At 42.1% G+C, this 24,239-nt stretch overlaps 1 protein-coding gene across 2 annotated transcripts in view; it reads left to right on the top strand.

Moving 5' to 3' along the window:
• Positions 1–24,239, top strand: part of UNC5C (unc-5 netrin receptor C) — a 241,245-nt gene that overhangs the window by 157,614 nt on the left and 59,392 nt on the right. For both annotated transcript variants that reach the window (XM_056489838.1, XM_056489837.1), the window contains exon 3: positions 11,812–11,955. In XM_056489838.1, the coding sequence (XP_056345813.1) occupies positions 11,812–11,955 (144 nt within the window). The remainder of the gene's footprint in view (positions 1–11,811; positions 11,956–24,239) is intronic.

The following is a 24,239-nucleotide window of genomic DNA, read 5'->3' as shown; positions in this document are numbered from 1 at the left end:
TTTCCTGCTTGAAATTTAAGCTGCAGACATTTTTTGCTGTCACTTGGGCCATCTTCTCTCTGCCTGTCACTCCCTCTGGCCAGACAGGCAGCTCTCCAGGGGAGGAGGAGCCCTGTGCCCATCTCTGCTGCAAGGGAAGTTCTCTCTTCTCACAGGCTGCATCTTCAAATCAGCTGCTGGGAATGTGGTTTCCCCTCACCCAGATCAAGGGAATGCCCAACAACAAAGCTGCTATAGACAGTGTTTTCAAGCAGTCTGCACTTTTATTTTGAGTCATTAGTATATTTGGATAGGAAAAAAAATTGGAATCATCAGAAGAAACACACAGAGAGGCAGAAAATCACCCTTTTCTACGATACACTTTTAAAATAGTGGGGGATTTTGTTGAAGAGAGAGGAGGAATTGCTAAGGTCAGGACATACCTGAAGAAGGGAAGTAAACCTTTGTAATCAGAATAAGACCATTGGACCAGATATTTGCTTCTGGAAGCAAATCTTATAAGCAATAAGCAATACCTAAGCCCAGGGAGATAATATTTTTGCTTAGAGGCTTGCAAAAGACTTGTGGTTTTTTGAGTTAAACTCAAGTGAGTATAGGATTCACTTATAATATGTGCATTAATATGTGCATCTCAGTAATCTCTTATTTAAACTAACTGCTATATGTGGGCAGTTTGTCCCTCTTAGACCAAGACATCTTTTCTTGTGTTCATAGCCATTGAGACCTGCCTGTCCTGCTGCTCCTGCTGTCCTTTCCAGCAGCTTGTTCCCTGTGGGGTGTGTGCCCAGCCACATTTGCAGGCAGCAGCAGTGCACATCACAACCCTCTGCCCTCCTGGTGCTGGCTGACTAGGGCAGGGTCTCCCATCCTTCAGGGCACTCAGGCATGCTAACAGGGGGCCCAGAGGGAGCTACTCTTGCTGCAAGTTAATCCCTCTCATGCTCCTCCTCTGAGCAATGGTGGGCCCATGGGAAGGGTCATTTGCCATTCCAGATTTTCTGTATATTCACCACATATCTGTGCAAATCACTCAGTGTCTCTGTTATTTACCTCTGCAAAGTGTTTTGGGACCAAAAGATAAAAGCTTTAGGATATTTATTCATTTCTTATTGCAGCATTAACTTCCTATCTGCAGCTGTTTGCCTAATTGTCCTGGAGGTTTCCTGTGGGCTTCTAGAAAAACAAATGAGAGACAGGAAATAAAGTTATTTAAAATAATTAGAAGAGGAATATGGATGCCTGGTGCATTCATCTGAAGCATTTGAGGACATCCCCCTGAATATTTCCAGTCTACATCTTATCTCCCCCAAGATTTTCCTTCATTAAACCCTTTGTTACACCCTCATAATCCCATGTTCCTATTTCCATCCATGTCCCCCAGCTCCTCTTGAGCCCTTTGTGTGGGATCTGGAGCCCTTTTGGTTGGATGCTGAAAGGCTCATAAGTGTGGTCTTCATTTGGAAGTGAGTCCCAAAGCTCAGTCTCCATCCTGCACCCAGGGGCCTGAATGGAAAACAGCTGTTTCTTGGATCCAGTGATGGCAGAAGAGAAGAGCATGGTGGAAAAGGAGAGCCAGGGTCTGGTGTGCTGTCAAACAGAAGTGCTGCAGTCAGTAGCACCCTGGCAGGAACACTTGCATCCTCTAAGTGTAGCTTTTTCAGTTAATTAAATATGAGAATGAGTAGGACTAGTAGAGCTGTAGTTCCTTTGCAAAGATACCTGGAAATGTTCAGGGAAATGGAAGGTCAAAGTTATACCTTTTTCTTCTGTGCAAACAAGTTATAGTCTGATGCAGCCAGATGATCAGGATCTCTAACACTCTTTAGAGACATTGGGGTCTTGATGACTGTGCTAAACATTTAAGTGTTTGTTTTCCAGACTCCCTAAGCTTGTGTCTCAGTTACCTGAGTGGCATCTGCTATGCTTTCTCTATTAGCTCGTTAGACAGAGAAGCCATCAGCTGAAGAATTCCTATTCCTTAAAACTACACTGAAGAAATAATTTCCTTTTTAATTTTATCTTTAGTTTTTAAAATATTTTTTTAGGGAAAAAAATCATTTGTATGGAGCAAAGCTGGCACATAGATCAGATTTAGCAAGGCTTTTTTTGCTGTGCAGGTAGGGTGCCAAATCCTAGCTAGTGTTGAAGGGAGGAGAGGTGCCTGTCACACACAGCTCTGACCTGTACAGGATCTAATTTTGTGCTGCCTTTACAGGTTCACTGCCTGTATTCATTTTGTCATTCCCATGCATTCCCAATTTGTACATAAATGAGCAGCATGATGTGGTAAGAACCAGCAGAGCTGCCATTCACCTGCAAGGTTACATACAGCTCTTTCTCCTCAGGTTTTGTTGGAATGCCTTTCACAATTCCTTATAACTTCTCATCCCCTTCATACTTTGATTGTAAGAGTAAAAGTGAGTCTTTTGTCAGACTCTTCTGTGTCTTCTATTCCCTGAATACAAATCTTTAAGCCCTTGCAGCCTGTTCTATCTTTTCTCCCAGGTTTTGATTCAGAGAAGATTTTGGGTTGTTGAGTGCAGTTTTTGGGTTCCCAGTGATTTGTATAATTATGTTTTTGCAATGAGTGCTGATGCTGCACCTGGGTTGGTTGCTGCACCCTCCTCTAAAGAGGGGTAAGGACTGCCAGCCCTGAGGAACAGATGCCTAGAAGTAAATCAGGTTTGTTTTGGGGGTTAGGTTCAGTGCTTTTGGTTTTCAACTAAGGTGGAAACTAGTATTGGAATTCAGAGTTGTGAGCATCTAGAAAAAAAAAAAAGGAGGAAAAGGAGGCATCCAGACTTACACAATTTACTTACTCAATTTAGAAGGTCTTTTTTTCATGTCAGAGTCACATGGATCTGCAGAGGAGCTTGCTTGCATCCCCAGTGCCCCCCTCTAGCTGACAAGTATCATGAGCTGTGCTGTACCCAGAAACATGCACACACCAGAGGACGTGTGTGAGCACCAGGCTGCCTTTTGCACGCCTTCCTGCCAGGATTCCTTTGTTCACCACAAACTAGGAAAAGCCTCCTGGTGTTCAGGAGCTGGTGTTATGACTGCTGCCCTGGCACAACCCTGAAAACATGCTGGGTGGGGGAGCAGACAGTAAATTCCCAGAGTTTCATCTCTGTCTGGAGAAAGTCACATCACTGACAGCACAGTGGACAAAGCTGCTTTGAAAGCAGCTGCTAGCCTTTTTCTTCTTTCCTTTTTAGTTATCTTTTTGTTTTTTTTTTCTTCTTCAAGATACCCAGGTCAGCTGTGAAATGCCTCCCCCAGCATGCAGAACAATGGCAAAAAATGATGGGGGTCTTAAACTTCTCCTCCAACCTGCTGTTCCTGCACATTGCAGACCAAAAAACAGGAAAACAACAGCTGAGGAGGCTCCTGAGTGACCCCTTGTGTCACATTGAGACTGTCCTTGTTCCCACAATAGCTGCACCAGCCACTGAACTGTGTCATCATATAAAGTTCACAGAAATAAAGCATTGTCATGTTGTCTGTGCTTCTCAAAACCATGCAGAGTGGATGTGGTACATATGTACAAACACAGATTCATATTTTATATCTGTAACACACATAAGTTGGTAAGTCAGTAAAATAAACAACTTGATGTATATTTTTATATACAAATTTACACACAAACCTATTTATTGTTCATTTCCCTGTCCCCCCCAACTCTGCTATGCAAGGGAATGTAAACATGCTGTTCAAAATTCAGATGCTCTCGGTTGGCTTCCCAGATGTTTGAAGTTCAATAGATTTATTTATTTTTTTTTCATAATTTCCTCTGCTTCTTCTTGTGAAGTGCTAAACAACCATTATTTCTTTTTGCCTGCACATTGAGATTCATCTGTAGGCTCTAAACTGCCTCAAAAGTGCTTCAATTTTACATGAGCACTAAGCTGGGGACTGGGAAGCATTACCCACTGCTGAAGGCCCAGATCATTAAAAGGAGCATGTAAATCCTCTGAACCAGAAATAAAAAGTGCACAGATCTTCTTTGTGAAGTCTCAACTGCTGCTTTAAGTAAAACATGAACCATTAGCATGTTTTTTCCCTGGCCCTTGAAAAAAAAAAAAAAAATAAACTAACATCTTTTCTCAGCTGCACGTTCCTCAATCTAAAGAAGGGAATTTTGGGCTGTGACCCAAGGGCTGGAGCTGCTAAGAGCTCACACTCCTGCTTTTCTCTGTGGACTGCCTGCCTTCTTTCCACCCTCTGTAAGTAGCACCAGGCAGGCAAGGAATTGTTTGGGGATTGCCACCTGGGGTTTCTTAGTGTCAGGATGACTCTTAGGTCAAGATGCTTCAAGTCACATTTATTTCTGCTCCTGGATTTTCAGCCTCTGTGTGTTCAGCAATTAGGATGCTCATTGTTAAATGTAAATATATATTGTTAGGGAGGGTTTTCTTTGGAGTTCTGCTACACTGGAGCTTATTGCTTTTGTGCCATGAAAAAGGAAGAAAAGGATGTGGCAACTGTAGGCACATATTGTTGTATGTGGAAGAGAGCAATGAATTTTGAAGCAGTTTGTACATATTTACTGTCACCAGAAAACAGCCTTCATTAAGAAACAAAGGGGGAGATGTTTTGCTTTCTCTCTGAACAGTTTGCAGGCTGAGAACAAGAATCCAATGCTGTTCTAAGATATTAAACAGCAGTAGCTCAAGGGTGATGTAAAGCAGTCAGCAGCTGAGATTGGCCAGGGGAGGAGAGAGCAGAGGGGCTGTTTTACCTTCCCCAAGGTACAGCACAGGGCTGTGCTGGCCACCCCCAGCAGGCACCAGGGCACACAGTTTGTTTTCCACCATCATCCAAGAACTCTGTTTTGAAATCTCCTCTGCATCTTATGCAACTTGGTGCTTCAGTTGTAAATGGGAAAAGAACAAAACCACCTTGTTTTCACTGAAAGAAACAAAACCCAAACAGAATGCATGTTCTTTAATTCCAGTTCAAAGTAAAATCCCTCTGAAAACTCTAATTTTTGTGTAAGACAGTCAGTTAAAAAATTTTAGGGGAGCTGGGATTTTAGCTTAACTCAATACCATTTGGTGTTAATTAGATAACATAGATAGATGTTGCAAACCAGTGCAAACTTGGGTTTTAAAGCAGCCTTGACTTTATTATGCTGTTGCCTTCACCTGTGCTAATTTGAGTTCAGAATGTATCTGTTTCCTAAAGAGAAAGTTATGAAGAGATCAGGAATAGCTGGAAGTCTTTAATTGAAATATTTAAGCTAATACTTCTGGAAAATTGTTTGTGATCTTCAGCCAGGTGTTTTCTATTGCCAGCCAGCCTCAATTTACAGAAAAGCAGTATATTGAGACAAAACCAGGTGTAGGCAGACACAGTGTGAAGGATTACTGGGTGTAAAAGCTGTTTACTCTTTTAAGCTATCTCTGGATATCTATCTGTCTATCTGTCTTTTGTTAAGATTACAGGTACTCTATATAGAAAATAAGCTATAGGCAAAGTGTGCCATTCTGCAATCATCTCAGTCCCATTATGGTGAACAGAGTACATTTTTCTCAGCAAGAACTTTAATATTTGAAGCCGTTCTTCTTGTGCATAGCCTATTTATTTATTTTTAAACATCAAATTCTATAGCTTAAGTACTCTGATGTACATTCAAGTGGAATAACTCTTTGACTGTGAGGGATCCATCTCTGCAATAAGGTAAATAAATTTAAATTCCTGCATAGCACTGATTTTTTTTTAACCTTTGTAAAAAATTTACTTCACCAAGTAAAGCAAACAGACACAGGTTGTTTATAGCACCTATGGTGAGCAATTAAATAAATTGAACAGGTCATTCCAGACTATCCATAAGTAAAAAGATCATAATTCTTGGCTTTGGTCACTTAAATTTTGCCATTAAAGGTAAAGGGACAAATGACTGGATAAAAATAAACCAATCCTTTTTATTAAATCTGTTTACAGTCATACCACTTTGACTTATGGTCTTGGCCATGTTCATGAGGCAAAAACTATGCTACTGTTTTGATTGGTTTTTTGGTGAGACTTTGTTTGAAATCTTAAGACAGATGAAGAATTTGAGGAATATAACTTGATTTTACAGCAGCATGTGTTTCATAGGTGTGCAGAGGAATCCCCCTACCCCAGAGCTGTTTTGCTGCTGGCTCCCCAAAGCCTTTTCTGCATCAATCAAAAACACTGTCCCTGCCCTCTGTGTCCCCTCCAAGCAGTGGGAATCGAGATTTGGGGTCTTGTTCACTCGGAGGAACCTGGGTCTGTCTAAGCAGGGAGAGAACCAGCAGCACAACACAAGTTTGTGAGGAAGGTCTGAGGATTGACTTTCCAGAATTGAATGTGTAAAGGGTTGCAAGCTACCTTTGTGAAAATGGGCTGTATTCCCATACTTATTGGCAGTGGCTGTGATATACCTGCCATCTCTATGCAAGCATCACTGCAATGTCTTTTTCCAGACCAGTAGGTCATGAAGTTCTATCTCCTTGAGAAATGTGTTCTTTGGCCTATGTGATTACTAATTAATGAAATTCCTTTTGGGCAAATGAAAGCACAAAAGCACAGAAACTGTTTGAGCGACTCACAGAGAAAATAAACAAAGTGTCCATGCAGTTTATTGGAGTTTGTAAGTGCAGTTCAGTCTTGCCACTAAATGGTTCCTGTTTACTGTTCTGTCAGAGGGTTCAAACACATACCAATGTAGCACTTTCACCAAAATTGCTCTGTCAAAGTCCTGAGGAGTATTTTCACAGGTCTTGGGTATTAATATCAAACACTGCACAGTTATGGCAGCCAAAATATATCAAAACAGTTTCTTGGCAGAAAGATGCCCAATGAGTTGTAGGCATTAACTCTGTGACCTAGATTGACTCCAGGCTGAATAATTACATTTGATTAATTGATAATAATTTTCTGAATGTTTATGGTGATCATTTATTGTCTTGTGCAGTTTTATATGGTCATAAACCTTGAGACATTTTTGTTTCCCTAGAAAGAAATTAGTCTGATCAGCAAATCTTTTTCTTTTCAAATCATTGGGAAATGTGCCAATTACTTCAGCGGATGCAATATGGAGCCCATGGGTTATAATTGCAGTTATCAATAATCTGCCATAATATCTCCAGTTACATTGCATTTGCATACATTAAAAAAGATAACATTTGTGCCTCTGAAGACCAGATAATCTACATCACAGTTTGTATAGCCAGCTAAGTTAAGCACTTGGGGACGGTGTGTATGAAGTGTGTCTTTGCTTGATTGTGTTTCTAGGATACAGTTATAATAAAAGACCATGAATATAAGGCATGATTCCCTCTTAACACTTCCTTTTGCTCCATGAGGAGTAATAACTTGGCTTTTGATATACACCATGAGCTGATGCCTCTCCCCATGCTTATTGGGCTGCACACATTAGCAGTAGGCAGAACTGGGCAAGGTTTCTTCCACCTTCTGTCTCTCTCTGTCCATTAATCCCTCATAACATGAAAATACAGAAATAAGTGAACTTCTGGTTCCCTCCTACCCCTTTTCAGAGCCTGAGTTGTATTATTCTCAAAAATGCATATATTTTATTGAAATGAATGATTGAATAAGCTGTGCTAGTAAATAGGCAAAAATTGTGACTAATGGACAGCTTCTTAATTCACTGGACTGGGACATAATTGCCAACCAGTCATGAGAAATGTCATGAGCCTTCTTTGTTGCTATCCTCCAACCTGAACTGAACAGAAAACTACTAAGGCAAGAATATCTTAGGGTGGTTGTTGTGCTTTAGGTCCAGCTGGTGTCTGAGCCCCACACAGCCACTCACTCATTTCTCTGGTGGGATGGGGCTGAGGTAAATGTGAGCAGCAGGTAAAAGTGAGGGAACTCATGGCTGAGATAAAGGTAGTTTAATAGGTAAGCCAGAACCTGTGCAAGCAAAGCAAAACAAAGAATTTATTTAACACTTGGTAGGCTGGCAGGTGTTCCAGGAAAACATAGCTCCATCACAGGTGACTTGGCAGGACAAATGCCACCACTCTGAACATCTTCCTTATTCTTCTCTCAGCTTTATATGCTGAGCATGTCATCATATGGTCAGGGATATCCCTTTGGTCAGCTCTTTGTGGATTTATAAAAGGAACCTGTCAAGCATTCCAGCTGCCCACATTGCTGTTTTTTCCCTTCAGCTGTGTTTTTTATTGCATTGCTTGAAATAGGAAGAACCTGACTTCTTGTGGGTTGTTCCACCATCTAAATGATTATTATGTAATTCTGGAAATGTGCAGCTTTCTCAAGTGTTCAAAGAGCCCCCACATTTATGCTCTGTATCTTCACCTGCTATATAGCTTAGCTGTGTGAAGAACTAGACTAAAAAATTTAATATGTTTCTAAAGAAGAAGGTAAGGTAGAGGATTTACTCTCTGTGAAAAGATGACATTTGGTTGCTTAGCACAGTGAAAAACTACAATTGGCCAGGTAGGTTATATATATATATATATATATCATATAACCAGGTAGGTTATATGATGCCTAAATTATTTATAATCCCATAGTCTGTCCTATTCTAAGTATATTTGGGCAAAATACAGGGTCTCATTTTAAAAGCAACTTCTAATTTTGCTCTCAGAGATTGTGCACTCACCTATAATAGGTCAGTTTCATAAACAGTTGCCCGAATAAGAGATGCAGCACATCACATTTTCTGGAAATACTGAGACATGGATTTTTCAGCTTTTTTCTCCTTTTTCCTTTTTTATTTTTTCCTTTTCCATTCCTCTAGCTAATGTTCTTTGGTGTAGAAGCAGGTCCAACAGAGATAAGATGATCTCTGTTTGAAGTCATCATGGAAGGGTTTTCCAGCACTTGGTGCCCATGTGAGACAGATAAGCAATACACTCCTGAGTGAAAGCAGAGAGTGTGCCAGCTCCTCTGTGAAATCTGATGTACAGCAGTGTGTCAGCTGGAAACAAGGCTGTTGCTATCTGAGATGCCTCAGCAAATTGCAGTTTTTGCACTATGGCCTATGAAAGGATTTTCTGTTTGGGGTGATGTTGGAGTAGCAGAAGGAATAAGAATGTGAGTTCATACAACAAGGGAAACGTGTCTCCAGGGTCTGAGGGTGGGTCTGTGTCAGCTGCTGAGGGTTTTCTCCTAAATCAGTGTGGCTGTTTGTGCAATATGGTGGCAATGGGCTGTGCTGAGAAGCAGTGGTTGGGATCAAAGCTCTGAGTTCTGGCCATGGATCCTTAGTCCCAGATGATCTTGTGGCACCACCAACTGGTTTCACACATTTTGAACTCTAGGAAAAATAGTTCACCCTAAAGTAAAATGACTCTTTTTTTTTTTTTTTTTTTTTTTTTTTTTTTTTTTTTTTTTTTGCTTGTAACCAGAAAGAGGTAAAAAATTTTTGCTTTGGAAAGAAGGTGTGCATCTCTTTGGTCGTGGCATAACTGTTGATATTACTCAAAGACCAAATTCCTTTGAATAACCTGAAACCTGTCAGTGGTTCTAGCTGTCCCTAAAGACATTACCAGGAGTAGCTTGCTATTTTGGATTAGAAAGCATCTCAGGATGTCAGAGATAAAAAATTCCGCTGATGCATTCAGAGGGAGCAGCTATTTGTTGTATAGTTTTGTATCTTACACAGACCATCAGAAAACTGCATTTGTGTCCTGAATGTTAAGACTATTTCATAATCATTATTAACCAGTATGGTCATTATGAGCCTGCTTGTTTTGGCCCTTGGGTAACAAAGTTCACTGCTTCATCAAGCTCTGTCATAATCAGCCTTATTATAAAAACATAATATTGTAACCTTCAAAAGCTCCCTGGGCTAGTGCAATAAAAACTGTGGGAACGAGCTGAAGTAATCTTTAGGCTAACAGCAGCTGCACTGGGAAAATATAACAACTTTTATGGATGTAATGTACATGCTCCCTTCCCACCCTCTTCATGCTCCTCTCACCAGGACAAAAGCTATCCCTCAGACCCCTCTTGGAGCCAAATTATCTCATCAAAGCAGAATAAGTTTATAACACAGTATTCACTGCATATCAAATGCCCATGCACTGCTTTGGTTTCTATTCTTTGGAGTGCTGTTGCCATATTTTGAGTATTTCATTTCAAGGAGAAGAGCTATTAAGTGTTTCCCCCAAAGAAGCTGATTATTCAATGGCTAAAGATGTCAAGGATAATGAAATAAAAAGGGAGCTGGGCTGTGATAGTCTCTAGCAGGAAAATGCATCTCATTAGAAGGCAGTCCCACCAGAGAAGTGTGTGGTGTTGCATGCCTTGATTCCTTTCTGCTGCGAGGCTGTAGCCCAGGTTTGGGATGCAGGCAGCCTGCAGCCTCAGTGACAGTGCACAACTGTGTGCAAACAGTAATTAATCGTTGGCTCCCTGAATGGAGCCTCTGTGGGGCTGGAGGCAAATCAAAGGGCTGGCCTGGTTTCCAGAGCTTGAGGAACATGGCATGCTGTACAATTGGGAACATTCACATTATGAATATCCCCTTGTAAGCTGTGTGGCAGGAGGCTGAGGGTAGCTCGCCTCCACAGGCTCAAGTCTGTGCTCAGCAGAAGGACCTGCCCTTTGGTGTGTGGTGATGGGGACAAACTGTGTGTGATCCAAGGATAATTCACTTCAGTTTCCTGGCAATTCTGGAAAGAAAAAGAAACTCAATCTCACTACACAAAAGATTTGTATGTGAATTTATATATTCAAGGCTGTTTGCAAGAGTGCATTTTTGAAGTGGCAGTGGTGTTCTCTACAGGCAGACATGCATTAGAAATTTGTCAATGTTTGGGCACCGTCAGCAAAGACCAAATATACTAGAGAAGAGATGCAAAGACTTTCTCCCACCCCCACCCAGTAATTAAGAGCCTTTTGACCAGGGAGTGCATTTTGAAGCAAAGAAGGAGCTGTGTCAGTGTGAAACACAGTGGTTGTCACTAGAGGATCTGCACATTTTGCCAGCAATCCTCACAGTGGTATCTGAAACACCACAAAATTTCCTTGCACATAGAAGGTGCAGAACAGCTTCCCCAGAGAGAGCACTGTGTGGGAAATGTGGGCAAATCTTGGTCTGCTTGGAAGGATGGCAACTGGATGGATCACTGTCCTTGTGGGTGTGACTGTGGGTTGGGGAGGGCTGTGCTGAGATGGGCTATAGAGGGCAGGGCCAGAGAGGCTGTCAGGCACTGAAATTGTATTTCACTGTGTTATAAAATCCCTTAAAAAATACCCCAGTATCTGCAGCATATATGACAGTAGTAGTGCTCATCTTGCAGCTTGCAATAACCACACTGCAGCACATGTGCTCATCATTATGAAGTATCAGGACATTTTCTGCTGCCCTGAAATCCATTTTCCTGGGCAGCTCAGTGTCACAGTGAACAGGACTTCTCCCTGTGCTGTGTCTGTCTAGCAGAAAGAAATGAAGTACAAAAGGGCTGAGGAAGTAGTATAAATTGAATGATTATGTGGTTTTATGATATATCAGAATAAAACTGGTCTGGAATGTCCCTTGATGTAAATTGTCCTCGAGATGTGATACAATTTATATTAGCTGAGATGCCGTTCCTCCAATTTGTCTAAAACACATGCTGTATGTGATAAAAGTCAAAATCTCAGCAATTAGCTTTTCTCTCACCCACATCTCTCATTATGCATATAGAGTGGGAGTTTCTTTCCCTTCCCATCCTTACGACAGTCTGTTGCTGAGCAGGTATTGTAGAGACCTGTAAGGTCTCCCGGCAGCTCTGCCAGCAGATTTCTGCAGCTGCACTCGTTTCCCGTGAGCCCAGCGCTGACCAGTGTTCCTTTGCCCGGCAGGTCTGATCGTGCGGGAGGTCAGCATCGAGATCTCGCGGCAGCAGGTGGAGGAGCTCTTCGGGCCGGAGGATTACTGGTGCCAGTGCGTCGCCTGGAGCTCGGCGGGCACCACCAAGAGCCGCAAAGCCTACGTCCGCATCGCCTGTGAGTGCGGGGCTGGGGACAGGGCAGGCTCTGCCCTCTCAGGGAGCTCTTTCCTTCCCAGCCACGAGGGCCCTGTGTTTTGTGCAGTTATTGGTGCATGCTGAAACCCAGGCCTTCAGAAATACTCACAAGAGTTTTGGTTTATTCTCTTCTTAAGAGCTAAACCTCATTCTCCTGTGTGCGGCAGCAAAACCAGTATTTATTGAGTTCAGCAGTTATATGTCCCAATAAAAGTGTCTGAAGCTAATGAGTTGGAACCCTAACAAAGCAAAAGAGGTGATAGCTGTTCTTTTCACACAATGGCTGAGTCTGGGAGGCACCTTTGGAGGGCATCTGACTCAACCCATAGAGTCACTTACCCATGACCATCTCCAAATGCCTTTGTAATATCTCCAACAAAAGAGACCCCACCACCCTCTAGGCCACCTATGCCACTTCTCTGTCACCCTCACAATGAGAGAGCATTGCCTGATGTTCAGAGTGGACTTTCTGTGTTTCATCTTCTTTCCATTTGTGTTGGGTTGATGTGGCCAGAAATGTGTATTCTGTCACCATCTGTTGAAGCCGGGTGGGGCAGTGATTCCTCATCTCTGTGGTACATATTATCTGCTAATGGGCCATCTTTAAACCAGCTGGGGCAATCATCTTTATCTTTTCCACACCCCATCCTCCCTCCAGGAAGATATCATCTGCTGCTGGGCCATTCAGTCCCACTGCATGACTGATAAAATTACATCATCCCATGGGAGATGCTCCAGCCAGGGGGAGGAGCCAAGCCTTTCCTACCTAGATAAAAACTGAGATTTTGGACAGCAAGTTATCCATCTTTCCACTGGATTTCAAAGGAAAACCAGACCTTTTCCACATCATCCCTGGACCTTCAGAGGAAAGCTGCACCCTTCTACAGGAGCACTGCTTCAGCTGAACCACATCTGCCACTGCAGGAGGATGCAGCCACCATTTGATCAGATTCCTATCAACACCCTGACTGACAGAGTGTCAGGTTGTATTCTGACTCTGTCAGGGTTGGGATTGTTCTTCGTAATACTGTATTTCTATTTTAATTTTCCTAGTAAAGTACTGTTATTCCTAATTCCCTTATCTTTGCCTGAGAGCCCCTTAATTTCAAAATTATAACAATAATTTAGAGGAAGGAGGTTTACATTCTCCATTTCAAAGAGAAGCTTCTGCCTTTATTGGCAGACACCTGTCCTTCAAGCCAAGACACCATTGCCTCTGGTCCTGTCATTGGGCTCCACTGAAAAGAGCCTGCCTGTGTCTTTGTTGCACTCTTCCATCTGGTGTTTACACACATGGATGGGATCCTTCTGAGCCTTCTCCTCTCCAGGATAAACAGTCCCAGCTCTCTTGGCTTTTTCTTGTAGGAGAGATGCTGCTGTCATCTTTGTGGCCCTTTGCTGGGCTGCCTCCAGTAAGTTCATGTGTCTCTTGCAGGAGCCCAGAACTGATCCCAGCACTCCAGATGTGACCTCACAAGGGCTGAGTTAGGGGACAGGATGATCTCCTTCAACTGTTGTCAATACTTTTTCTCTAACACAGCTCAGGACATCTTCAGCCTTATTTGCTAACATTTGCTATATTTCTCACTTCTGGTCAGTTTGGTGTCCACTAGAACACCCAGGCTCTTTTCTGTAAAAGTGAAAATACATATCACTGCAGTCAAATAATAGAGCTGCTGTTCCTTAGCAAAGAAAAAAAGTGTGTGTTTAGCATATCATGTGATCATATTGGTAATATGAGTTTGAAAGTTGTCATCTCAACCCTAGCATTTCATCATTGTTATTCATGGCTACTAGCCTCAGTATTTATTTGGAACCATTCCCAGCTTAGACCCCAAGAACACAGGGCAACCAGTTCTCTGAAAACAGATCTTCATTTGACTGTACAAATATTTAATGTTCATTAATTTTCAAAGAGGTGCTTTTCTTTGTAATAGAGTAGTCACACTGGGGACTCTCATTTCTCTTTCACATGATGAAATACTGTTCTGTATAATAGGAACAAAATATATCATCTAGAATTGCCCTTCTTCCACTGCTTTCACCTCAGCAAAAACACATTTTGTGAGAAAAGGTCATTGGAAGCTGGATTTGCAGCAAACTTATATTTCCTGCACTGTGCCTAACAATTTATAATGGGCTATGAGAATTCTTCCAGCCAAATAAACCTTTTCACAGACATGTTAAAGGAAGGACTCTCTGTCATTATAACTCTCCATTAAGGGCTTGATTCTCCTTCTGTTCTTGAGAAACTACTATTTGGTTAAATCCTCAAAGAGGGGTACCTTCTGTATAGACATCCAGATACAAATCTCAGAGGTGCTATTTAAATACCCTTTTTTGAATGCTTTTAGTCCAAGTAAAATAGGAAATAGGCATCTGTACTTTTAAGTATAGGAATGCCCTCAGAGAAGAATTTCCCCAGGGCTAAGGGGAATTAAAATTATTGTAGAAGACAGTCTTTCTGCAAAAGCAGAAATGCCATTACATGTGTGCATATTGCTTTCCCATGGCAGGAAGCTTTTCAAAACTTTGAGGATTTTCCTTAATGTACTGAAACAAAAGAGAGTGATTTCAATTCTTTTTTTCTTCCAAGCAGTCAGCACTTCAGAGAGGCTTAGCAATGTTTGAACAGGTTTTTTAGATTATGACTCTGCAGTTAACTCATTGAGTAGATTCTCATGTCCTGCCAGGTAGCCCTTGACAGATGACCATTAAATTAACACAGTTTGGAAGTATTTTTTATATATTGACATGTATTTTACTTGATGTTTAAGTAACTTTTGTGTCCTGGCATACCTGTGCACCTAATTTCTATATAACACACAATCATTATGTGTCAATGCAAGTTATTTTGTGTCAACTGGTATTTCTTCCAAGGTGCCCACATTTCTATTGAAGTTGCTCATAATACAGAGTTTGCTTATTTTTCTTACTATATTTTGGAAAGAGAGGAACACTCAGTTCAGTGATTTTTCCAGAGTCTCAGTGCCTTTTTTTTACCCCCAGAAAAGTCTAATTAAATAAACACCAGGGAGTTTTAGAGGCCTGTAACTCAAATGTGTCTTTGTATTTTACTGAAGTTTTTTTAACCTCTTGTCCCTGAATTTGGGGTTCTTGGACAGCTGTGACACAGACAAGTCACTTGGAGTCCTTAGGATTAAGGGTTGAAGTATGAGTCCTTCAATCTGCAGACTTTAAGCCAGCAGCAAAAGTAAATTCTCTGCAAAATTGTCCGTGCACAGATTTCTACAAACTCATTCAGGCAACTCCAACCTACTTTTTGGGAACTCAGAAAGATGATGTGGAATATGCCTTACTTTCTAATGTCATTTGGTCTGCAAGCCCACTGTTTTAAACTCACTGTTTTAAACTCAGCTATACCAACACTCATCTGTATTCACAGCTTTGACTTCTCAGGTCTGAATCTGCACTGGCAATATAACAGTTGTGTCATAACGAAATTTCAGCACATCTGGTTAAGTATTCTGATGTTCACAGTGTGCCATGAGGCTGGGATAACAATGTAGGTTCTATGCAGTGTGTATTAATCCAGGAAATCAAGGATGTCCAAGTCTTAAGAGGGACAGAAGAGTCCATCTCTTCACATCAGCCTGTAGCTATAGCTGCTTATTTGTCACCAGTGGTCTTCCCTTTTAATTGGGACAAGAGTGAGCACTGGCACCTTTAAGAAGGGTGAGGGGCCAATGGAGCATGTAAGCTGTTTAAGTGGAATTATTTATCTTAATACCTGAACCTGGTGATTTTATCTTGACAGGTATAACTGTAGCATAACTAGCCATGTCTAGCACATTAAGAAAAGCTTCTCTTCTCTTTCTCTCTCTCCCCATCTCCTTCTCCTTCTCTTTTTCTCCTCTTTCTCCCTCTCCTGTTCATTTCCAACTCCTTTTCTCCTTATCCACTTTCTGTTTTTTCTCCCTTATGCCCTTACATCTTATTCTGGAATGATTGTGTCCTCTCAAGGGCTGGAGCTGCACTCCATTAAAACAAACAAACAGAAAAATAGCACCCAGCATCACTGTTCACTGAGCGTGTAATAGAATTAACTGAAAAGTAATTTGAGAGTGTGAAAAATGTGCATCCTGGAAAAGCAGCTTGTGTTTGTTTAATACAGGGTCAGGCATGTGTCAGAGAGTACATAACAACCTGGTCAATGAAAGTTCTCTGTGAAAATCAATTGCAACATTGCTTTGACCAAGAGCTTCAGTTATTCAGGAAAGGAGTGATCCATAAATATGGACTAAAGATGATGCTGCTTTTCACAGGTTGCCCATGCTGGCAATATAGACAGGAAGAGTCTGAGTTTAAAGATAACATTCCAGCTTCCCTAAGTGCTCTGGGCATTTAACAGCAAATCACTGTTGCACTCCTGGATCATGTGTGTGCTGGAAAATGACTCCCTTCTGTGCAAGCTCTTTTTGCAATGGCATGTTTTTCCTGTTTCATGGAATTCATCATCCTGGGGCATTGGTAGCCCCATGAGAGCAGAGCTGAGCATTTCATCCTCTTCAACCAGCAGATTTGTTGAGATGAATTTTCACTTTGCCATTTTAGATATATCAGAAATCAACAAAGTAGTGAAGCCTAATGTATCTTGGTGGAGCTGGAAAGACAGAATAAATTTTCTGAGATATCTGTTTGCCTAGGAAACTGCTAAAACACATTTCCTTTTTATTCACACATTTCTGATTTATTCTAGGCAAATCCTATGAGGAGCCTTAGAAGCACTAATATGTTTTAATACAGTTTTCCTACTCAATTAAAATTTTTTTCCTGTTGTGGAAGGAGGGAGAAAGAAGGGAGATTGGGCAGCTTTACCTTTGGCTATGAAAAATGCAACCAAATATAAGGTTGTAATGTGAGCTGATGTCATTGAGCAGATAAAACCTAACAGGGCAAAATTCCTGTTAAAACAATGAATGAGATCTGAGCCTGTGTAACCAAAAGTGGAGTTAAACCCACTGGAACATCCATCTGATAAAGACTAAACAATAGCTGCAGGATTTGACCTAATTTTTAGATCAGATAATAAAAGGGTGGCTAAGACAAATTGCTTTGAGCCTCTGTGCATAGAGCAACCTCACTTTTCATTTACACCACTTTGGTGTTTCTGTAGCTTTCCTGACTTCTTGATGTTAACCCATGCCCTTCTTGAGAAAATACAGTAAATATTCAAGCCCTAAATCTGCTCCCAGTTTTTGGATTTGCTGAACATCTATGAGAAAATAGAAGCTTTTTCTGTAATTTCTATTACCTGATCTCTTTTGGTGTAATGGATGTGAATAGTTTTTTTCTTTTCCTTTATTCATGATCTTAAAATCAGAATTTAAAAAAAAAAAAACAAGAAGAAAAAAGATTCTTAAAAGCCCTGATGCAGTAAGGAACTGTGCTTGTTAATCTTTTTTTTATAATTTTGTACTAGTTTCCCATGTACTTATCCAAAAGCCTTTATTCTCCCAGACGTTTTTTCAAAGGCATGCAGTTAATATATGCATGTCAGATACTGTATCCTGATAAGATAAATGAGGTACAGAAAAATAGATTGGTTCCTCTGATGGTTTCTCTCTGCTTACAAGGGGTTTGCAGCTATGCAAAGAAGCAGATATGAGAAACAATCATATATCCTTTACTGATACTTGTTTATCTCACCTTTCACTGCTGGGGCTCATGCTCCATGCACAAGGCTGCAGTGCCTTTCCCCCTCTCTTCACACACCTGCTCCAGGCTGGGAGGGCACTTTCTGCAGCCACTAAAGCATTAGAGCCCCTTGCAGTAGGAACAAAGCTGGGTGGGTGTTGAGATAAGAGAGGGAGCTGGGAAGGTCAACAATTGAAAAATTTAATGGGAAGGTGCATCCAGGATAGCCAGTATTAAAAAACATCATAAAAATGTGGTTTGTATGCTTTGGCAAGTGTGTGTGAGAGTTAGCTGAGATAGGACCTTAATTCCTTCCTTCCTTCCTTGTGCACCATTTAAGTTGCTACAAATCAATACCCACTGCTTGGAGTTAATAAAAGGGAAGACTGAGGCACGTGGTTTGGAGCTGAGATTACTGAAAGGCAGCAGAGAGGTTAACTGTGCTTTTAGCATATTCAGTGCTACCCACCTCTCTGCCTGTGCTCCTGAAAAGCACTCTCCTGTGCCTCTTCCCAAGTCAACAGGCCTGACCACTCCCAAATTTGACAATGCAGTTGAAACAGTAATAAATAAAAATTACATTGCATTTTATTGAAGAGCCAAGACTCTATAAATTAGGGTGGACCTGATGTTAGCATTGCTTAAAAACAAAAGGAAGCTGCTTCACTGAATTTACATTAATTTAATCCTTCTGTAGGAGTTCTAAAAATATCCTACCTACATTGTCATGCCTAATAAATTATCATCTTTCAGTACAGTCTGATTAAGGCCTTAGTGCTGATAGATCCAGCCAGGATCTTAACAAGCTTTTGCTTGTATTTTAGTAGTGACCAGACAGCTGTGTGAGTTAGGTTAGTTTATCAGAAGAGCAACAGCAAAATACCACCTTCATAAAGAGTGTCTTTAGTACTTTAGCCCATCTGTCATGCAAAAAGTCACCATTTGAAGTTAGGTCATTTGAACATTACATTTAGATTTATTTAAAAAACAAGAACTTAGGAGTCCATCTTCAATCACTAAATAAAATAATGAATAGAATTACATTTATAAGTTGGTTTTCAAGTTAAGCTTACAACAAAATATTGAGCTATCAAGCAAAAATAGAAGTGTTATCAATGTACACCTGGGAACTCATTTGCTCAGTGAATTCTTGACAAAGTTTGTTTACTTGTATTTTTCACAGTTGGTTCAATACCAAGTGTGTTGAGTGGGCCATTCTTCATTATAAGCACAGCCCATAAGGAAGCTGTGTAGCCAAATAATGTTTAGTGTTATGAGCACCTGGCTGAATTAGCTTGGAGCTAAAGAGAGGAGGGGAGAAATGGCTTTTTTGCAGACCTGTAAGCAGTGAGTCTCTAGAGCCATTGGGGTGTAGTGCTATCCCCAGCTGGCTGAAGGTGCCATTGACAGAGTGAGGGCTGGCCTGTCTGCACCTCCCACCTGTTCAGGCTGAAAATACAAAGGAAATGGAAGAGCAGAGAAGGTCCTGGGCTCGTGCAGTGTCTGGCAGATTGTGGCCTGGCAGGTGAAGGTGCTCCTCACCTCATTCTGTAGCTCAGGTCAGGATAGAGCAGCCTGCATCCCCAAAACAAGGTGTGCACCTCCAAGAAGCTGCTGCAGTCCCCTCAGCTGTTCTGCTCTGGAAGCTCATGCTGCTTCCTGGCTATGTGGAGTGGGCACCAGAGGCTACAGACAAGCCCAGCCCAAGCCACAAGCTGCCAGGCATCTTTGGAAAGGTGGAAGCTCCATGGTATTCCTCTCCAGAATGAGAAGGTGCCTGTGTCAGCCTCGTGGTGCTGCAACATTTGTCTTTAGGACCGGCCAGAAGTGAAACAGCCCCTCCAGAAAAGGAAGGAGTAGCACAGATGTGCGTGTTGAGCATTACCACAGAGTTTTGAGGTGTTGACTTATTTCCTCAGTCTTCAGCTGCAGCTGCTGGAGCGTGGGCAGGCTGGGAGCACAGCCCTGTCCAGCTGCAGCCCCATGCCAGGAGCAGCAGTGGTCTGGAGGAGGGCAGGAGGCTTTGATCAGCACCCAGAGTGCAGCTGATGCAGCAGGGACTCTGCAGGGCAGGACACCACACTTGGAAAAGCCATCGATGGAGGCTGCAGAGGGTTACACACTGCTGACACTCCTGTGACTGTCCCACTGCAATTCTGGTTTGATCTGATTAATGACACAGAGCTGGAACCACACAAGAGCAAAATGGAAAGGAAAGAGGTTTTTGTACCTAACCTCTCCTTTGCTTGCCCACCACCAGTGTGATTGATCCCTGCACAAAGGTCACAGACCCAGCTGTGAACATTAAAGCCAGGCCAAACTACGCCTGACAGGGCAGAGTTTCTTGCATTTAGATTTGCAATTCAGTATTTATTAGCTCTTTTTTGAAGCAAAAAGGTGTCTCTCAACTCCATCCACATTCTGGAAAGTGATGGAAGAGGAAGAGAGCAGTTTTACAATATTACAATATTTCTTGAACTAAGAATCTGTCATCGAAATCTGGGAATAAATGCACTGAGATGTGTTTTAACAAGCATGTGGATTCTTCTTCATTTTGTAGAACATCAGTGTCATTTTAGCACTCTTTTCCCACAATTATTTTTCTGTAGATCAGGTAAAATTAAGACAGGATTGAACCTTGCCTGTTGAAAACACTCTTAGGGGAAGAAGGTAGACTTGAAATCTTGCTGCATATCACATATTGGTCCTCTAATAACAGCTACAATTTTACCAAGCCATATCCACTTTTTCTCTAGTGTTTTAATGGTATTTTTTGCTTAGGATTTGTTTGGTTTTATATGTATAGCTGTATGTACTTACCTATATAAAGCAAGCTATCCTCTGTATGGAAATACACACTTTTGGTAGAGGTCTTTTCACATTCTTAATTCCTTGTTTCTCTGAAAGCACACAGTGAACATATTTCTCTTAATGGCCATATTTAATATGACAGTTGCATAGGGAAAAAAAAGTGTTTTGTTTTTTTTCTTTTTGTGCTCTTAATGCTTGTTCATATTTTAGATTGTTTTGATAGGAGGAAAGTTGACGTTGGAGTTACAAAAGGAGAAAAGAGTCTTAAAGGTCTACCAAGGGCAGAAATCCATCTTTCCCTGACAGTAATGCTGCCTTGTTCTGTTAGTCTGGTTTCCATCTAATTCCTGGCTGACAAGTGTCCGTTTTTCATGCTCATTCATTAGTCACCCTTGCATTAGCACCACGTTGAAGAGCCTGGACTGCCTCTTATCACATTTCTCAGAAATTATAAAAGATATCCTTATAGTTTTACCCACCCACACATCACAGTAAAAGCCCAGAATAACAAAGAGATAAAATATATTTGATTAAAAAAAAATAATAGGGTAATTCTTTGCTCTCTCTTAGAAGCTGAGAGGTAGAAAAGGAAGTGGGAAAATGACATGACTTCCTGTATAATCTATTACCTTTGGCAGGCAAAAATGCAACTTCTGAGTGTTTTGTGAGATAAAAATATATTAAACATATACTGAAGTAATTTAGCAATCCATCAAAAATTAGATCTAATGCTCCTTTTTCCAAAAAGCATAGCAATTCAGAGGTAAAGTTAACAACATGGTGCACACTGAGAGTCTGATTTCCCATTACTTTATTTCAGTTTTATGCTTATGAAAATTCTCTCATTTCAATGCAGCTCTTATGCAGCCATATGCCCTTACCAGAGAGGGTTGTGCAGGAGTATTTCAGGAGTCTTGGAGGGAAGTCTCACCATAAGTATGCTGTAAACATGCTGCAATATATGCCACAAGAGCCCCTTCTGAATTTACTAGGACTGTGCTTTAGTAAGGAAAATAGTCTGGCTCAAGTTGGCAGACCAGAATTTTAATTGTTGCCTATGGTTCCTTTTCTGAAGACAGCCTTGAAGGGAAGGGAGAGGTGGGGTAAAGCACCTGGTGGGGGTGGGGGCTGTTACCTGAGACATCCCTACCTGAGCCTGGCAGTGACAACCCTCCTGAGCCTGGCAGTGACATCCCTCCTGAGCCTGGCAGTGACATCCCTACCTGAGCCTGGCAGTGACATCCCTCCTGAGCCTGGCAGTGACAGTCCTACCTGAGCCTGGCAGTGACATCCCTCCTGAGCCTGGCAGTGACATCCCTACCTGAGCCTGGCAGTGACATCCCTACCTGGGCCTGGAAGTGACATCCCTACCTGAGCCTGGCAGTGACATCCCTCCTGAGCCTGGCAGTGACATCCCTCCTGAGCCTGGCAGTGACATCCCTCCTGAGCCTGGCAGTGACATCCCTACCTGAGCCTGGAACTGACATCCCTCCTGAGCCTGTCAGTGACAGTCCTACCTGAGCCTGGCAGTGACAATCCTACCTGAGCCTGGCAGTGACATCCCTACCTGAGCCTGGCAGTGACATCCCTCCTGAGCCTGGCAGTGACATCCCTCCTGAGCCTGGCAGTGACATCCCTACCTGAGCCTGGCACTGACATCCCTACCTGAGCCTGGCAGTGACAACCCTCCTGAGCCTGGCAGTGACATCCCTACCTGTCAGAAAGCTGGGGAAAGACAGGATGGGCTCTTCAGCACCACTGTCCACCCCAGCTCACTCCTCTATGGAGAACATTCCCTGTACAAGGGGAGGAAGAGTGCTATGGCAGTATAGCATTATTCTACATTACCAAACTAATAACGGAAAGAAAGTGCAGCTGCCTTTCCCTCTTGTCCCCCTTTGGAAGGCAGGGGAAGGGAAGGTGCTCTCTCAGTGTCTCAGTAACAAGGCTGCTGCAGACCCCAGGCTTTAATAATGCACACTGCTCTTCACAGACAGAGAGGTCCTGATCCACAATGGATCAAATGTTTTATTGATTTGCTTTTCTGGGCATATTTTGTGAAGATTTTTAAAGCTTCTTTGGGATGTATTTTATTAGTCTCTTACCATTCTCTGGGAAAATGAATCCCTTCTGTCCTCGCTCACAAGCAATTGTAACTTATATGACACTTTGAGAAACTGAAAAGTGTTATTGAAAATGCTCTGCTTGAGAAAGATACAAAGACTCTCAGTACATTAGCGAGCTCACCCACTCCCAGCTGACAGTGTGAGGTTCCTGTGATAACTATAATTGTTAAATGGCAAAGGAAGCAGAAGATTGAAGAATTAGAGGGATATCATTGCTATCCTCAGAAATCATAGCAAAGGCTCTAGAGAAAAAGCAGTCATTTCAAAACCCAGTGCTGTCCAGGCAGGGTATTTCATGATAGCTACAGCAGGTGATGAAGATGTCTGTCCAGGCCCTTTGCTTCTTCAGCAGTTAAAACCCATCCTGTGTGTGTCCCAGCCAGCCAACCTTATGATTGGTTAGGTCATAGCCACAAGTGCCCTGCACTGCTGCCATCTGCAGCCATTTGTGTGTGGCATGGCTGCTGTGGGAGGTGGGATAAAGCTGTGAACATGTGGGAGGGAGCCAACAGGATACAAGAGCTCCCAGTCTTGTAAATACACAATTATGTACCTTCACCCCTGCCAAATTAGTATAATTTACTCAATAGTATCTAATGGCTCCTTTGAGAACATTACTGCCTATTATGTCAAAGGCCCTACTTAGTGTATTTTTAGTTTGTGGATCATTGAAACACTTGAACCCAGTGGTGCAATTGGAGCATCCTCCCACAGCAAGGCCCTGTGGGTGGGGCAGCTGGGAGAGCAGGGGTCCCACAGGGCTCATCTCACCTGCAGCAGCACCACTGCAACTGTTCCCAGGGAAAAGGGGCTGTTCCTACTCAGCAATCCCAGCTCTTGGTTACAAAGAGACTAAAGGGGGACTTTTTTACTGTTATCACACATTTCTAGATTAATGCTATTTGCTTTTGTATGCAGTAAAACTTGGGGGTTTTTCTAAAGGCAAGTGCTTTGTGGGAGAGGTGATTATTGTGCACGTGAGGCAATGTAGAACCAGAAGTCTGCTAAATATTTCAGGAAGGACAGTAAATCAACATGTCAAGAAAAACATTCAGATTATTATCTAATCTCCCTCCTGACTTCAGCCTGAACACCTGAAAGCTAATATTAATATGCTTTTTAATACTGTGCTTATATGCTTCTATTACTATTACGGTAACTTTCTCATTTTCCCTCAACCATGATATTAGAGTGCAATAATTGTCTGCATTGTGCATGTGTGTGTACCTGCTAAATGCACTAAGGTGCACCTGATGTAGAAGTAATCCTTTTCTTCTGGAGTTACCTGTGGAACTAGCAATGATCTTATGGGTACTGCTAGCAATATAACCCCAGCTGTTTGCTAATGTAAAGCAAACTGCATTATCCTGACATTATGTGTGCCCAGGATACCTATCAAGCCCTCAGGATGGGTGAAGAGCCAAAGAAGAATGTAACTTCCCAAGAAACCTACCAGTTCCTGAAAGAGCCGCTCATTTCCATGTTTAATGTGCAGAACTGCAGAAAGCCAAAACTCAGCACTTTGTCCTTGGAATCCCTCCTACCCATGGGCACCTGGAGGATGTAAGGCTTACTCAAATGGAGCCATAGAACCCAAATGTCCACTGGGTGGCCTGTCAGAGAGGGTGGGATGAAGCTGCTGGTGCTGGTAATGTGTTGGGAGCTCTGT

This window comes from Oenanthe melanoleuca, chromosome 4, assembly GCF_029582105.1.
Source record: "Oenanthe melanoleuca isolate GR-GAL-2019-014 chromosome 4, OMel1.0, whole genome shotgun sequence".
Lineage (NCBI taxonomy): Eukaryota > Metazoa > Chordata > Aves > Passeriformes > Muscicapidae > Oenanthe > Oenanthe melanoleuca.
This window is presented reverse-complemented; position numbering and strand designations above follow the sequence as displayed.